Source organism: Epargyreus clarus, unplaced genomic scaffold (genome assembly GCF_041222505.1).
Source record: "Epargyreus clarus isolate Ecla_fem2 unplaced genomic scaffold, WU_Ecla_fem_2.2 ptg000003l, whole genome shotgun sequence".
NCBI lineage: Eukaryota > Metazoa > Arthropoda > Insecta > Lepidoptera > Hesperiidae > Epargyreus > Epargyreus clarus.
In genome coordinates this window covers 6,875,613-6,893,140 of record NW_027332211.1, presented here as the reverse complement: position 1 = coordinate 6,893,140, position 17,528 = coordinate 6,875,613, and the positions used below count along the sequence as shown (strand labels likewise).

The 17,528-nt window shown below is 33.7% G+C and overlaps 3 protein-coding genes and 1 long non-coding RNA gene across 4 annotated transcripts; 3 read left to right on the top strand and 1 right to left on the bottom strand.

Annotated features, from left to right (window-relative positions):
* The first annotated feature begins 853 nt into the window (after nucleotides 1-853).
* On the top strand, nucleotides 854-6,265 carry LOC140751887 (alpha/beta hydrolase domain-containing protein 17B). Its single transcript, XM_073085986.1, has 4 exons — nucleotides 854-1,709; nucleotides 3,190-3,322; nucleotides 5,695-5,812; nucleotides 6,081-6,265. The coding sequence occupies exons 1-3, from the start codon at nucleotides 1,063-1,065 to the stop codon at nucleotides 5,776-5,778; spliced, it is 864 nt and encodes a 287-aa protein (XP_072942087.1). The 5' UTR covers nucleotides 854-1,062; the 3' UTR covers nucleotides 5,779-5,812; nucleotides 6,081-6,265.
* Nucleotides 6,152-8,055, top strand: LOC140751892 (uncharacterized; the record flags this gene model as incomplete). Its single annotated transcript, XM_073085997.1, has 1 exon — nucleotides 6,152-8,055. A coding segment is annotated over one exon (966 nt), but the record flags the coding sequence as incomplete, so codon positions are not given.
* A 1,982-nt stretch (nucleotides 8,056-10,037) lies between these two features.
* sturkopf (lipid droplet associated hydrolase sturkopf) lies at nucleotides 10,038-11,620 on the bottom strand. The gene is made up of 2 exons (XM_073085973.1): nucleotides 11,206-11,620; nucleotides 10,038-11,099 (listed from the first exon to the last, which is right to left on the bottom strand). The coding sequence occupies exons 1-2, from the start codon at nucleotides 11,387-11,389 to the stop codon at nucleotides 10,375-10,377; spliced, it is 909 nt and encodes a 302-aa protein (XP_072942074.1). The 5' UTR covers nucleotides 11,390-11,620; the 3' UTR covers nucleotides 10,038-10,374.
* Nucleotides 11,621-13,488: 1,868 nt separating this feature from the next.
* LOC140751873 (uncharacterized) lies at nucleotides 13,489-14,607 on the top strand. Its single transcript, XR_012103392.1, has 2 exons — nucleotides 13,489-13,690; nucleotides 13,869-14,607. It is a non-coding gene; the product is annotated as an uncharacterized LOC140751873 (long non-coding RNA).
* Nucleotides 14,608-17,528: the final 2,921 nt, after the last annotated feature.

The window sequence follows — 17,528 nt, the reverse complement described above, 5'->3', positions numbered from 1 at the left end:
AGGTTCTGTGTATTTAGAAAAAAAATATATGCTTTAGGATCTTGTGGCGCCATTCCTTGTCAATATTGAGAATATATGATTGAGAACTAAATATTTTCGCTTATTACTGTAATATTCCTTTATCTTGATTTAACTTATCAACGTTAGTTGTGGAATTCTCAAACTACTGACGGCACCCTCTTTAAAAATAGATCACGGTGATCTATATCCATATCCTTTAGGTACAGTTAAACGATATGGATATAGATCACCGTGATCTGAAATAAAGTAGCTTACTTTCAGTATATACAAATGTACTCTGTGGTGACTTGGCCAAGCAAGATGGGACTTCATACCCACCGGTCTCACATATGCCGCGTCTACGTTTGCAATATGGGGGTGGGTAGAGATTATTCGAGTCTCGAGGGTACCCTCTTTGCCCGGACAAATTCTCAAGTGGGTGAATACCCCCCGGGTTTTTTAATATTTTTTTCATAATAATATAATATTTTTATAATATCATAATATAATGAGACTATATTAAAATTATACCAACCCCGCTATTTAGCGGGGGGTACCGTGACTTGGGCGCAAATTACTCAAACGTAACATAGCAACATCGTTCCTAAGTATGCTATGTTCTCAAGAGAAGTAAGGCATGCTCTATACCAATGGTTACTATACTCTTTGCTCTATACTCACGTAATATTTACTTTGAAACGTAAACCATTAGACCATTACATACTTTTATATTTTTTTCCTTAATTAAAATAGTAAATAATTGATTGACGCTAACTTATAATTGCATATTTTAAAGTACGAATAGAAACTTCTATTTATGAACTTTTCATAAAGATTATAAATTCGTCATCGTACAGTAAACACATGCTCCAAAGCCTTAACTCCGTGGCTCCTAATAAAAACAAAAGTTTAAAAAAATGGCTGAAATGAATGTTGTCTAACTGTCAAATTTAGTGAAATTTCTTTTATTTTCGCCATGACCCGTAATTATTGGTGAATTGTGATTTCTAATGGATAGTGTCTGAATAGATTGGATTTTATGAATATTACTAAAACTTCATCATGAACGGGTTAAGTTTTAGTGAACTCTGTTGCTTGTTCTGTTGTCCGCCATGCCCAGGTAAAATCGCGGCCAAGCTCGCGTTTTTACCTCCGGAACCCACGTATGCGTTCACACCCGACGAGACTGGTTCAAAATTCTCCTTAACACTCACCGAGAGGGCAGAATGGCAATATTCAGAACGCGAGAAAGAAAACATTGAAGGCTTCTACTCCAGAACTTCGAGGGGCAACAGGATAGCTTGTCTCTTTGTTCGCTGCAGCCCTAACGCTCGATTTACTATATTGTTTTCGCATGGAAACGCTGTAGACCTCGGACAAATGAGTAGTTTCTATTTAGGTTTAGGTACTAGAATAAACTGTAATATATTCAGTTATGACTATTCTGGCTATGGTGTTAGTGGCGGGAAGCCTTCGGAGAAGAATCTGTATGCAGACATCGATGCGGCCTGGCAAGCCTTGCGGACTCGCTACGGCATCAGTCCTGAGAATATCATTTTGTATGGACAAAGTATAGGAACGGTGCCAACAGTGGACCTTGCGGCTCGATATGAAGTGGGTGCTGTTGTGCTTCACTCGCCGCTCATGTCCGGCATGCGTGTCGCTTTCCCCAATACTAAGAGGACGTGGTTCTTTGATGCCTTCCCAAGGTGAGCACCAAATATTTTATCAAATGTTAAATACATGTAGAACTAACAAAGAGTCTGATTATGATGATATTACAAAGAACTATACTCATCATAAAGTCATGAAATCAGAGGCTCATTTACAGATGGCTAAATCTGCTACCGCATGAATTTTTTTCTTTTATGTTACATACTACTTGTTCTCTCATAGGGACAGTGCATCACTGACATATTATTTCCCTTTGATAATATTTTTTACAATGCTTGTAGTTCGTTATCAGAATTCCTGTTTCCTACTAAAAGTACATATCACCTACTGTTTATGCGGGAGAATTGTTTATTTATATGACTATAATAAATGAATTATTTATGTTACTTTTTACCATTTGGGCTAATGGGCCATGTACAAAATTTATTTCAAAGTAAACAGTACTTTTCAGCAGTATTACTATTTAGGTTTGTACCAAGTAATTATATAGATTATACTGCATTTAAGATAATTTTTATGCAAATAAAGAATGAGAATGTAAGTGGGTCATATGTGATTCAAAGTATAAATAATGAATGTTAATGTTTACTTTCCTTCTACAATAAATCTACCTATAGCAGATATTATTCTAAATTATATGCTGCTTATGTTCGACCCTTGTGTAATTGAGCTGGTGGTTAAGGTAACTTTCTAAAGGTTTCGTATTACTCATAACAACTGCATAATGATTAACACCCAGAAAGATATATTGCCATTGTTTCTTGAAAGACATATTTTTTAAAATTCTGACATCTATGAGTAATCCATACTAAGTTTTTCTGTAATTATTCTTAACTTGTAATTTTTTGCATATTCGAATCATAAACAGAGTTGTTTTCTGTCTGTTCAGTTAATAATTAAAACATTGTAACTGTAATATTCACAAATACCAGACATAGTTAAGTATCTGTACATACAGACTACTCTATGTAGTAGACAAAGAAGCAGGAAAGAGGACATTTAAACAATATATTATTTGAATTCTACTAAATTAAATGATAATTAGCAATAAATTTTCCTGCTTCATATCGTTTGTTTTTATTATAAATGGAGAACTTTGCTTTCATGATTTCATGTATTTTAATATTTACAGAAACAAAACAGTTATGTAATAGTAAAATTATAACTATTCATATTAGAATTTATCACTATGACATATATGAAAATATTATTAAAATGTAATAATAATTATATTTCTTATGTAGGTAAATATACAATAAGTAAGACTATTTAATTTAAGTTGATCACTCAGTTTTATGGGTTTCTGCAACTAAATTTAGAACTAACCCAGGAAGGTTATCACTACTGATAGGAAGGAATGTGGTTTATGATTAAAAGACAGAACTGCAGTGCAGGTATGCTGCAACTATACATAAATTATGTATTCATGTGTGATTCATATTTTCTATTCATTGTGTATAATGTACATAGAAGAACTGAATAACATATTTTAATTTAATTTATTTATAATTTCAGTATTGATAAAATACCCAAGGTGACCTCCCCAGTTCTGGTGATTCATGGAACTGAAGATGAGGTAATAGATTTCTCCCACGGACTGGCTATATATGAGCGCTGTCCCCGTGCTGTGGAGCCTTTATGGGTTGAGGTAACTATGTCATTTAATACAAATTATTCAATATCAATATTACAATTAATATAAATTTGCACTGGGCATACATTTAATAACTTACTCTACTTAGTATTAAGTAGAAAATGATCAAGACTCTCTTATTTATTATCGTAATGGTGCACATGCTTATAAAATAAACTAACCAATTATGTAGTGATAGTTGCAAAATGTCTATCTTTTGCAATTGTAATTATACAATTGGTGCAAGCATAGACCAGTAGGTTGGTAAATGTTATGTAATTAAACCACTTTTTCTGGTCCAGTATACATATGTAATAACTGTAAAAGTGGTTTAATAATCTTTATATAATAATGTGCATCAGCAATCAATTACAATTGTTTTGTTCTATAAATGGTCATGTCGGGTAAATATTGAGTTATTCAAGCGCATTATCTATTCATATTATACATAATATGTAATTCATTTATTTGTATGTTAAATCTACTGGTAATTGTGGTTCAGTATCTGCACCTCGAATATGCTTAAACACATCGGATATTTAAAGTGCTGTTACAATGACAAGCACATTATAGTAATCTACCTGAGAATATTAGTTTACGACCCATAATGTCAACAATATTTTGTATCGATTCGAAACTCAATTTGACCAATTATACAATGAAATAATTGCCATATTTAATTCAGCGTTACTTCAAGCAGTACTACTATCCAGCAGCTAATACTCTTGTTGGGTTTTAGCAGTAGTTATCCGAAATAGATGTGAGTTAGAATAGGAAATATCAGACTCTTTGGATGAAACTACGATATATAAATAAGGAAAAGTGCGTGCAATGTAGACCAGGGCGAAATGCCAAAGTGTAGTTGTATGCAAGATCTCACGAGTTCCAGTTCTGAGATCAGTGTAGAATAAGCTTCACTCTGTCTTTCCTCTTCACTCCAGAGAATTTGATGTTATGAATCTACTGGTACCTACTGATAAATACCTGACTAGCATTTGACTCGATATTCTGAACTAGTTTTTCTCAAAGTTGACGATAACTTCGTGAGGGTCCCAAACAAAAGGGCGTTGAAGCTTTTTTCCTAATTATTTACTGTTTTACCTCTAAGAAAATGAAATATTTTATTATTGGTAATTGTGTAAAAACGATTTTTAACAAATATTTAAATGAATCAAATGATCTAAATACAAATGTTCTGAGGGACTATTTACACAGGCAAAATGTATCAGTATTGAATAGTAGAACGCCGTAGACCTTAGAGAGGCAAGTTTACAAATTAGAAAACAATCCTCGCCCAGCTTAAAATGTGTAAAAAAGATTGCTGCAGATTTTTTAATAATATATTGATTAACAATCCAAGAATAACCCAAATTATTTAAAAGGAAACAAGTATTCGGTATTAAAATAATTTATATTATTACATAGTCTACATTCTACGTTAAAATTTAGGTTTTCTATCGTGGTGAATCAATCTCGGCGTTATGGGCCATCATATTTTAATTTTATTAAAACACAAAGAAACAAGCAATACCTAGTTTCAAATAAAAGGGCGACATGGTGCCGTGTATCGATCATTTTAGTAATATAGAAAATGTCTTGTATATTGAAAATATTTCACAAACACAAATTAACTTTTATTTATGCCTAAACGTTGCATGCGTGGTGTTATGTTGGTCGGTTAGTCAATTAATTATGTAAACGCATAAATTTACTTTGCTATAAACTTTCATGTTAATATAACTCATATTTGTCAGGACTTGCGTTTTTGTTGACGAATTACGCTAATACAATGTAAACATTATTCACATTGTTTAAAGTTACGTTGTAATAACTTTCCTATCACACAAGCTTATGCCCGCTTGCGGTTCAGTACCCTTACCAGGAGGTTTTACGTTCCGACAAATATGACAAACAAATACCAAAACCGTCATATTTGTCGAAACGTAAAAACTCCAGGTAAGGGCACAGGCCTGCATGCGTGCTATTCGCATTCTATCATTTCATGGGTACCTGTCCTGTGATGTACCCGCGGGACACTAAGACTACAGTTTATTAATTCATGCGTGCAGTTAAGACATGCACATTGTCTAAAAATTATGAGCTGGAATTTTACATGATCATAGTTTTGTTAAGTTGTATGTTTATAAGTTTGACTTTAATTCATATCAATCATCTTATATTCATAACAATCTTAAATATATATATTTTTCGTATTGAAGTATTGAATTTTTATACCCTTTGTATTAACCAAGAGTTGTTCAAAATTAATATACCTTTTTTTCTATAATAATTTATAATTATCTATCCAAACCAATTAGGATAATAAATGGATATAAATGAATATATCATATCTATGTATTGTTGCAATGTATTTATTCTATTTCCAGGGCGCTGGTCACAATGACGTAGAACTCTTCAACCAATACTTAGAAAGGCTGAAGCGTTTTGTATCCGTGGAACTGCTCAACTGACAAAGACTGCCGGCCACTGGCCAGATAACTCAAGGTGAACTTTAATTATGTACCTATAGATAACTTCATATGGTAATTAAGATATATTCACTCAGACAAAACATGCAATAATATTATTGCTATTGGTTTACTGACCAATAGAATATACATTTTAGATATTATGTAGTTTAGAAGGTATTGATACATAATATTTGAATATGTCCTAATGTATGTTTTACTTTAATGAGATTTTTTTGTTTAGGCTTCAAATTTAATATTATTAATTTTAAATTAACTTACAAATTTGATATGATTAATTTTAGGTGAAGAACAAAATCCTGCTTCGACATTGAGTTCCGGTACTTCGAGTTCGGCAACCGAGAAATTGCTCTAGCTAGCGGGGGCCGGGCCCAGCCGGGCCGGCCCCATCAAAAATAACGCGAACCTCAACGGCTCAACGAGCCCGCACAATTACGATAAAACGGTAGACAATAAAGAAATCGGGTCCAACGACTCTCGAAGTCCGAAGCCCGTCGTACACAACATAAGCATCAACGTGACGGACGCGGACTCCCCCGTCGGGGTGCGTCGTCGCATCCACCTGCGGTCCCTGAGCGACGTGACGCCGGCCAGCCGCTCCCTCGCGCCGCGCGCGCGCTCGCACTCGGAGCGGCCGCGCGCCTCGGCCGCGCCCTCGCCCGCGCTCTCGCTGGCGCCCTCGCCCGCGCACCCGGCCGCGCCCGCGCCGCCGCGCCACGCACGCAGCGAGCGCTCCTCGCCCGACGCCGCGCTGCACGCGCTCGCCGACGACGCCGCCCCGCGCGCCGCGCGCACCGCCCGCGCCGCCCGCTCCGCGCTCTCCGTCCTCGGCGACCCCTGGCGCAAGATGAGCGAGGCCGACCTCGACGCCGCCGCGCGCCGCCCGCCGCCCTCGCCGCGCGCCTCGTTCGACGCCCCCCGCGGCCTCGACCCGTGGGTGATGAACACCCGCTCCGCCTCGCGGGACGACGTGGCCGCGCCCGCCGCGCTCGACCGGGAGCCGCGGCCGGGGCGGGGCCGCCGGGGCAAGCTGGAGCGGCGGGCGGCCGTGGTGTGCGAGACGTGCGGCAACTCGAGCTGCGAGTGCTGGCGGCCGCACAGCCCGGCGGCGCCGCGCTGCACGTGCGAGGCGCGCTCGCCGCGGCCGGCGCGGCCGTCGCCCGCGCGCCTGGCGCCGCGCACGCCGGTGCGCGCGCACTCGGACGACGAGGACCGGCCGCGCCGCCTGTACAAGTCCGCCTCGCAGAAGGTCGTCTGCGCGTCGATGGACGGCGAGAGTGTGAAAAAAATTGCCGATCCTCTGTTGGAAACCACGTGCTGAGTGGAAGCCGGGCCCCGCCCCGCTATGCGCGGGTTCGCCCGTGCCGTATGCGGTATACGTGTTGTCCTCTTTCGATGTACGAGTATTATTAGTGCGAATTTTTGTATCCCTTTAGTTGTAAGATTTCAAAATTATTATTGTATAATATTCGATTTATTATTATAAAGTTTGTATGTCACGGTATGATATGAATGTTTTTTATAATATTGTAAGTACTTTATCTATGAAATATGGAGGTTGTGCGTTGATATGAAAGAGGATGTGTATCGATGATTGCATTTTAATTAAAATATATTATAGACTTATCTTAATTTTAGCCGTTAAATACTTAAGGTGATCATATTCCTGTAACATTATGAGAATTATATCTTGTTGGTTCCTATGTTACGTTATACACCATTTTATTCGTATTGAACGCACACATTGCGAAGTTATCAATTTTATAGAGATTTCTTTCCAAATTTCTATTCACATTTTATTATTCCGAACATGTATTGTTAAATAGATATTATTATAATTAATATGATATGAACTTAGAAGATAAATCTGTTACCATAATATAAGGATGCCTTATTATGGTATCTATGAAAATTTAATAATGACATAAACAATGGGTTCTATTGCTGTATTCATGTATTCCATATATAATTATTATTAATACAAAATTACTCATAGTTAAGGTGAAATATATAAATACGTAAGCACTAATTTTTAAATAATTTTCCAAATTCTACTCCTTGAAAATAAAAGAAATTTGTAACAACTGAAATAGTGTTAATATTATAAAATTATCATAATATTACAAAACGTACTTACCATAACCTACCTGTTTTTCTACTTGAAACACTCGCACCTGTTACTGATATACACTAGCAATAGCCATAGTATACTCAAATAGTGTTTACTTCCAGCTAAAATTATAAATCATTTTACATTTATATATTTTTTTTATTTCATAATACATATAGGTTTTCCCTGTACCAAAATGCGGACTTCAAAGAGTAACATAATATTATCCATTACCACTTAATCATCAAGTTACATAACCGCGATTTCGCTTGATCATTGTTTTGCAAAGTGAAGGTCTCGATCCATAAGATGTTCCAACAGCCCCCACGAGGAGGTCGCGAAGGCTTAGTAAAATAATATAATGTACTAGTTTTAGTTACACTCCTAATTATTGAATTAAATAAAAATATTGTACAGATTTCAATTCATATTTGTAACATAGTAAAATACAGGTTAGGATCAGCTAAGGGTAGTCTGCAAATATTTTTATGCATTAAATAGGGTATTCTTCCTGTTTTCTGGGTTACGCCCACACGCCCAACTCTATAGTAATATACCTGAAGCCAATCACTAATGCGATGCCACTCATGAGTGCTAGAGAACTTACTTTTATTATTATATTAAAATAAAGAAGCCGTACACGACCAAGACCATGAATTGACTACAGCCACGTTGCTTACCCTGGAGATTGTTTTGGTATGTCCTATAAGTATTATTACCTTACCACATCCTTCAAACCAAAACAACACAACGCTACCAGTGTTATTGTGGTGAAGTTTGTCCCGTAATCAAACCACGAAGTGTTTTACCACTTATTAACCTAAGCTGTTTAGGGTTCCGTGTACAAAGGCTAAGAACATAACCTATTGCTCTGCGTAGTCATGGTCATCTTGCCTGACATTTGTTGAAAAAGGTGGAGGACGCCCTTACTAGAATATAGGAGTATCCTCAATAAAAAGTTTTAAATTCAGCTATAATTTTTATTGAATTCCAAGAAGTACTTCCGGTTTATATTCTTTTAATAAAGTTTATACGAAGGTCCGATTTCGGTTGCGAAAAATCAGTACGTTCATATTTTACACGCGACACCGACACCGGGTCCGATACTTTTAAATCGGAGTTCGATCAATGCAGCAGGAAATTATATAATATTATCATTCAAGATTTGAATATGTATATATTTAACACTGAAATTAAAGAGGTTGGTTTATATTTAATCTATACCTAACAATTTTATCGCACCTCTCCTGCCTCCGACTTTGATTCACCTCGTAAATCACTGATATCCTTCCCCAGGACCAAGTTGGAATGCTTTATGAAAGTATAAGGGCTTTGACCCTTATTACATTTTTGATATCAGTACAAAAATAATGTATAGTCATAGAATCAAGTGTGTTGGTAGAGGCTCAGCAGTTCCAACACCTTTAAAATAAAAATTAAACATTATTTTATAATCAACAAATGGTATCATCACATATAAAAACCTAGCGATAATATAGGAATGATTGTTGTAATGGTTAAAATAATTTAATATCAACAAACAAGTTTATCAATTTAAAAGGTACTGGGATGTCACAGAATGTCTGATGAAAAATAAATATTAAATGCTTAATAACTCCCAATGAATTCTGTGACCATTAAAAAAAACTGAACCATAGAATTAATCTAATATACAGGGTGAATTTTTCAAACGGGCCTTCAGGGCCAAATCCCAAACTATAAGGATTAGCGAAAAATGCTGAAATGAGTTACGAGGCCGATTTTGATAACTAAAACTGCATCATTCGTTTTTTAAAATATCTTTTTCCCTAGCCGGGAATCGAACGAGTTCAATTTGAAAAAAAATACACCCTCTATATTATACCACTATCTGATAGTGTTGCTTATAAGGATCAAATTCTGGGAAGTAATGATAAATGACAAACTAAAGGAAAAGCCTCAATTTTAAGAAAATGCCTATTTTTTCATATTAATTTGGCAGTTAAGTTCCCCGCCATTCATTAATTTAAATCTTTCGCATATTAAAAATTTTTTTGGTCTAATGTTTCAAATCATCTGAAAGCAGACATTTTGTTCTCGGTAACTGCTTCCCTGAAGGCCTATTTGAAAAATTCACCCTGTATATTAAGTCAATTGTCACAATCCAATACCATAAAAATCCCCAACTATACATTACACTTAATTACAATTTAAAATTAAAATGCCAAGTACCGCTGATAAGCCTAGTAGTATGAAAATTCCCTGGGATTCTTAGACAGAAAACTCAGAACAATGCCCCTTATTATTTAAAAGTTATGTTATAAGTTACATTATATTCATCTCTATTAGGTCGGTGTGGTGGACTATGCCTATGTAGGTTCATAATGGTGGTGATGAAAATTATGAGTGCTACTAGTACCATAACTAGTCACAAAACTTAGCAGATAAAATGCTAATATGTGACGAAAAACACAATCTTGCTAGCATTTTTATCCTTTTACTAATGATATATTTGGCTTAATATATTCAGACACCATGTTTGCAACCCTTTCTGAAGATTTGAGTACAAAGGCATGACTAATATTTACTTCCTTCATTTGAAGTGAAGGCTTTACATTTTTTAAATCTTTCATATAATTTAGAGGTGCCCAGTTATCTCTCATGCTATATATTACATTGGTTTGAGGACATAATTTTTCAATACCATCAATATTCAATTTAAGAACTGTGTCCATTTCATCATATGCTAAAAAAAGTACTTTTTCGACAGCATTATGATTAAGAAACTTTTGTATCCGTGTAAAGTACTTTGATGGAAACCCTTGAATCTTAAGATAACAAAATATGAAAAAATTAAACACAATCACAGGAAGCATATTTACAAAAAATGCACAGAATAATATGATGGAATGTAGTGGTCTTACAAAAGTGTTTAAGAAAATACCATTCTTGGATTCAGCCATTTTTTGTATAGTAGGAAACATTAAATTAGTAGTTAAAATATTTGTTTGCATAAAATCATTCTTGTGCACTAATTCTATTATCATCCAAGCTCCGATTGAGTGTCCAATCATATGTACTTTGCTGTTCTTATCAATGTGATTTCTCAGAAGGTCCAGTTTATGCTCTACTTGACCTTTTAGATTAAACAAGTGTTCCTGGCCTTTCAGTTTAGGCGACTTTTGTTCTGGAATCTCTTCATGTCCTGCATGACCTACAATTTATAAATAAAATTATTTAAAATGAGAATTTGTATACTCTTATATAAACAATGTGGACTTTAAACACTTTATATAACAGATAAAACTCAGTAAACTTACCAATAACACATACAGGCAGAGACGTAAGTTCATGTAATTCTGTTCCGAACTCTATATAAAAATCCGTAATGCCTGGATTACCCGTAATACATACAATTACATCTTGACCATTGCAATCAAATGGATTACCCCATGTAATTAAATGAGTGGGCACATTATTAATTACTTTATAAACATTATTCATTTTTATGCTTTTTAACAAGGGTTCTTATTTAATATTAAACCCAAAATGTTACGTCTGTTTTTATATTGTTGCAGTGCAGTAAATAATAATTCAATATTGTAATATACTTTTAACACTTTTTGTAATAATTCCATACAATAATGTACTCTCAGCTTTATATTAAAAGTACTTTGCGATTCTTGTTTCGCATCATAACTTTTTACTACGATTATAACTTATAAGACCACATCACATAAAGGAGATGTTTCATTTTCGGCCATCTCATGTACACTATATCTAAAAAACACGCATAATTTGTATAATTGAAGAAAAATACACATATATTTTGATAACCTAAAGTATTCCTGTTTAAAAATATTTAAAATAAGCATTCCTCATTGAAATATTAAATATGGCGGAATACTGTCAATGTCAAGTTTTCAAAACTGTGGATGTCGGTCAGGGAACCTATGTGTACCTACCCCACACATAGGTTACTATGCTCTTTGGATGTCGGTAATTCTGTATTTCGCTGTTTTTCTCGTAAAGTTATTGTTACCTTAGTACTTTACAACCTGGCTTTTGTTTTGGGTATCCCGTCATTATTTCTGAATTTAATTAATTCTTTATAATAATTATAACAAAACCACCTTTTAAATAGTATCTGGTTTTATCTTCGATCACTAATAAGAACGGTTTTATAGATGTAAGTGACATGTCAAATTAAAAAAGAAGAAGTTGTCAATTTGATATGTGTAAAAGTGGACATATACATATTATATTATATTAGTGGAATCCAATGTAAACGTTGAATAAATAGGTACTGATGAGAAGATTTCATTTCAATCCTAAATATGTTTCTGCTCTGTGCTGCTTACGATTTTGGACTGATTCTACCTTATTTGTTTACCCAGCTTATGTTTTATGGACTCTTGTGATTTTCGTGCGATCGCTGTGGATTGTGTTGACAAGGATTCAATATCATCAGGTAAAATATATATCAATTAGTTGTATTAATCGTGAAATAATCGTTAATAATTTTAAACTGGAGAAGCTAATCTTTTTACATTTCTCTTTTTTTTAGATAATTACAATAGCAAGACAAGGACATTCTTGGGATGACAAAATAATCAGTTATTATTGCAACTGCATCGCTGGGCAACGAACCGTACTCGTAGGTAGCTGCGCTTACATTATGACCATTGCTTGATATTTGGGCTGAGCTCGTCACAGGATATTACAGAACCTGCTACATGATTGGATGAAAATATTGATAAGGGCAAATATTGAAAATAAATAAATAATGTATCCAAGTAAAATATTATCTAAATGTGTACTTAAAGTTGTTTTATTTACACACTTAAACGTTTTAACTAAAGTAAATTGGTATAGAAGTACATATTTTGGTATTTTTGTTTTAAGTCAAGATTTATGAAAGTAAATATAATATAATGTTATAATATAATGTTTATCAAATATAGGTATTGTTTCTCAATACATACAATACAATATTTATATATCTACGCCCATTCGCGTAAAAAATATATTAAAAAGTATATAATGTATATAGTGAGTTAAAATAGAATGACAGATGACATTATTACGGTAATCACTACCGCCATGATGTTTTTCCACTGTTGTGTTGCAAGTATAAGTGTAAATTATTGTTTTTTAACAATTAAACGAACATGATTTGAAGAAAATGAACCCTTACGAATTGTTCTTTGCATGTTTTCTTAGTTTTTAATATAGTGTACAAAAGGTGGCCGGGAGCCCATACATTTTGAAACATCTCCTTTAAATTTAAAATGACATTGACAGTAAATTGACATCATTAGCTGTCTATACTCTATGTCCCGTTCTTTGGATTGATTTTGTGCGTTCTTGTTGCATAGTCTGTGTCGTGTAATTGGGTACTTGACAGTTATAACAATAAAATATGAAATATGTTGGATATGATAGCTTATAAGTAAACATAAATCATGCAGTATTTCGTTTATTTTTAAATACGTTCTAAGTATTTTAATTTTTAAAAAGAAATTTTCGATTTTTTATCTGTGGATTTTTAAATCCCAAAACGGCGACAGTGCTGCCTCAAATGTCATGTGACGTCACTACATCGAAACCAAACAAGACAAATAATAATTAAATCGTTTGCTGTTAGAGTTGGTTGAATTTATGTTGTGAACCGAAATGAAGCCATACTATATTAAAGCTGATAGCGTGAAACTGCTTAAAGAAGATCCATATATGCAGTGCAATAAATCAAAATGGATACAAAAACTTCCGTGAGATAACCTATGGAAATATCAAATAAACAACGTAAGTAAAACAATCTTTATATTTATATTTAATCATATCGGACAATTAAAACATTTCTTAACTGACTTCAGACAGAAGAAAGGTTGTCTTCAAGTGATTATTAAGATTTTTTTAAATATACTTATATTCTTATGTGAACTGTTTTAAGGTTATTAATTGGTTATATTTATATTTACAGATCTTCCCGACAATCGTATAGTGACGACGTTATAGAGTATGTGCAGTTTAAGAGGAAGGCAAGTTTGTGTTTCATGAAAAGTAAAAGTTGTCCTGAACACAAGGTACATCAATGAAAATGAAAATGTGATGACTGTCCTGCCTAGAAGAAGTGAGGAGCCAAAAGTTTCGAAAGTGGGCACCAGTCTGAAATACATAAAGTAAAGTACACGGGAAATAGTACTTCTTTACTTGCGTAACCTACCCAACAAGATGAAGGAAGAAAAGTGACCATACAGTTCCTATTATTGCATTGCAATTTAATTCTGAAAATGACAGTGATAAAAATATATATCTATTTGTTACGGAAAATAATTTTAGTAATGAAGAAAAGCAGACACGCAAGCAGCACAAAAATTTAGCTTAGGTGATCTGTAGTAATTATTGTAACTGTAACATATGATAAATATATACAAAAGTTCTACTGTGTGTACTCACTAATAGAACCGTATAAACCAAATAAACAAAGAAATCGGTTAATAAAATACTAATATTAGCAAATCATGTATTTTTAATTATACAGTCCTGTAACTTAATCAGTGCACATGCACCATCAATAATAACACAGTCATGAAATATTTTAATTGTGTCCTATTAATTACAGAATGGGCCCTTAAAATAGAATTCTCATAGACGTCTTATAATTCTATTCTTATCATAGACATCTATATAATATATTAAATATATGAATACTTCCACTTGCTGTTTTGTTTTGATTACGTCCCGTTCCAATGATTTGGAATTGACGAATCACTCGAGAGTTACTAAATTTATTCCTTTTTTTTCAATAATACTTCTCTTACATAGATAGTATAAAATGTCATTGCTTGCAAACAGAGGATTTAAACATATAAGAATCTGCAAGTTCTTTAACGTTTATGAGATTTGGGTTTAGGAACTTGTATAAGCAAATTTGTTAGGATATTTAGCGATCGTACTTGAACACATCGTCACTGCACACGCCTTGTAATTTGACATTCTTGCAATTGTACTAATAAAAGTTAAATAATTCCCAAGATTTCCCCTGAAGTATGTGTAGCGTCGAAGTTTATTTCTATATTTTCAATGTGTTGACGTCACGCTACGAAATGACACTTGACCGCCTGTTTTGGCGTAACGTTCCGTTTACCGTAATAAAAATATGTTTTTTATTAATAAATAGCCCTTTTTTCGAAAAAGTGATCAATGAAAGGCATATATAATACGTATATGAATTCATTAAAACAGTTTCCCAAAAAGTGTCAAGTAGCCAATTATTAAGATTTTTTTTAAATATACTTATATTCTTATGTGAACTGTTTTAAGGTTATTAATTGGTTATATTTATATTTACAGATCTTCCCGACAATCGTATAGTGACGACGTTATAGAGTATGTGCAGTTTAAGAGGAAGGCAAGTTTGTGTTTCATGAAAAGTAAAAGTTTCGAAAGTGGGCACCAGTCTGAAATACATAAAGTAAAGTACACGGGAAATAGTACTTCTTTACTTGCGTAACCTACCCAACAGGATGAAGGAAGAAAAGTGACCATACAGTTCCTATTATTGCATTGCAATTTAATTCTGAAAATGACTGTGCTTAGGTGATCTGTAGTAATTATTGTAACTGTAACATATGATAAATATATACAAAAGTTCTACTGTGTGTACTCACTAATAGAACCATATAAACCAAATAAACAAAGAAATCGGTTAATAAAATACTAATATTAGCAAATCATGTATTTTTAATTATACAGTCCTGTAGCTTAATCAGTGCACATGCACCATCAATAATAACACAGTCATGAAATATTTTAATTGTGTCCTATTAATTACAGAATGGGCCCTTAAAATAGAATTCTCATAGACGTCTTATAATTCTATTCTTATCATAGACATCTATATAATATATTAAATATATGAATACTTCCACTTGCTGTTTTGTTTTGATTACGTCCCGTTCCAATGATTTGGAATTGACGAATTACTCGAGAGTTACTAAATTTATTCCTTTTTTTCAATAATACTTCTCTTACATAGATAGTATAAAATGTCATTGCTTGCAAACAGAGGATTTAAACATATAAGAATCTGCAAGTTCTTTAACGTTTATGAGATTTGGGTTTAGGAACTTGTATAAGCAAATTTGTTACGATCGTCCTTGTACACATCGTCACTGCACACGTCTTATAACTTGTCATTTATTTAAATTTTAGTTATAATAGCTAAATAACTCAATTTTCTTCTAAGCGTTGTTTGTTTACAGTGTAATGACGTTCCGCCACAAAATGACACTTGACCGCCTGATTTAACGCGACGTTCCGTTCACCGTAAAGAAAGTTCGATTTTTATTAATGAATAGCCCTTTTTTCGAAAAAGTGATCAATGAAAGGCATATATAATACGTATACTAATTCATTAAAACACTTTCCCAAAAAGTGTCAAGTAGCCAATTTGTTTCTCATAATTTTTTTTCTGAAATCAATTTTACGAAAGTTATTTAAGCATGAATCGGAACATGTAAATAAAATTACTTTTTTATCAGTTTATATTATTTTTTTGTTATTATAATAGTTATTATCATAGAGAGAGACGGCAATACTTAAAGGTAAGCGGCGCATACTTGTGAGCGCGTGAAATTAACAATTATAAAACAGGTATAAACAATAAAATTTTTAAAAGTCTCTATTAAGAATATTATTAACTATTGTATAAAGAATTAAAAAAAATATATTATTTATATATTTTTTTTTTAATATATTTTTCATGGGTCAAAAGTACCCAAATTTGAGATTTTTCGAACCTTTAAAAATTCATATCTCTAAAAATATTAACTTTATCGTGAAAAGTCATAGGACTTTTTTTTATTCGTATTTCAATAAAGAATATAAAAAAAATTTGTCCGGTTGAAAAATAACAATTCCTTGCAATTGTTTAAACAATTTCAGTTTAAACAATATGGCACGGGGTTGCCCCATGGCAACATGCATTTATTTCACCAGTAGGACAATTTAAAGAGGATCGCATAAAAAAATTGAGGTGGAATAGTTTTCGGTACTCATGCGCCAATTCCTCCTGGACTAATATAATATATTAAATATATGAATACTTCCACTTGCTGTTTTGTTTTGATTACGTCCCGTTCCAATGATTTGGAATTGACGAATCACTCGAGAGTTACTAAATTTATTCCTTTTTTTCAATAATACTTCTCTTACATAGATAGATACATGTCATTGTGGTTACATAGATAAATGTCATTGCTTGCAAACAGAGGATTTAAACATATAAGAATCTGCAAGTTCTTTAACGTTTATGAGATTTGGGTTTAGGAACATGTACTTGTACACATCGTCACTGCACACGTCTTATAACTTGTCATTTATTTAAATTTTAGTTATAATAGCTAAATAACTCTCAATTTTCTTCTTAGCGTTGTTTGTTTACAGTGTAATGACGTTCCGCCACAAAATGACACTTGACCGCCTGATTTAACGCGACGTTCCGTTCACCGTAAAGAAAGTTCGATTTTTATTAATGAATAGCCCTTTTTTCGAAAAAGTGATCAATGAAAGGCATATATAATACGTATACTAATTCATTAAAACACTTTCCCAAAAAGTGTCAAGTAGCCAATTTGGC

Excerpts from the sequence above, each read along its gene's own strand:
- sturkopf (XM_073085973.1), bottom strand. The coding sequence starts at position 11,389 with ATGAATAATGTTTATAAAGTAATTAATAATGTGCCCACTCATTTAATT. Across the intron at positions 11,100-11,205 it reads TCTGCCTGTATGTGTTATTG|GTCATGCAGGACATGAAGAG; the intron begins GTAAGTTTACTG and ends TATAAATTGTAG.
- LOC140751887 (XM_073085986.1), top strand. The coding sequence starts at position 1,063 with ATGAACGGGTTAAGTTTTAGTGAACTCTGTTGCTTGTTCTGTTGTCCG. Across the intron at positions 1,710-3,189 it reads TTCTTTGATGCCTTCCCAAG|TATTGATAAAATACCCAAGG; the intron begins GTGAGCACCAAA and ends TTATAATTTCAG. Across the intron at positions 3,323-5,694 it reads TGGAGCCTTTATGGGTTGAG|GGCGCTGGTCACAATGACGT; the intron begins GTAACTATGTCA and ends TTCTATTTCCAG.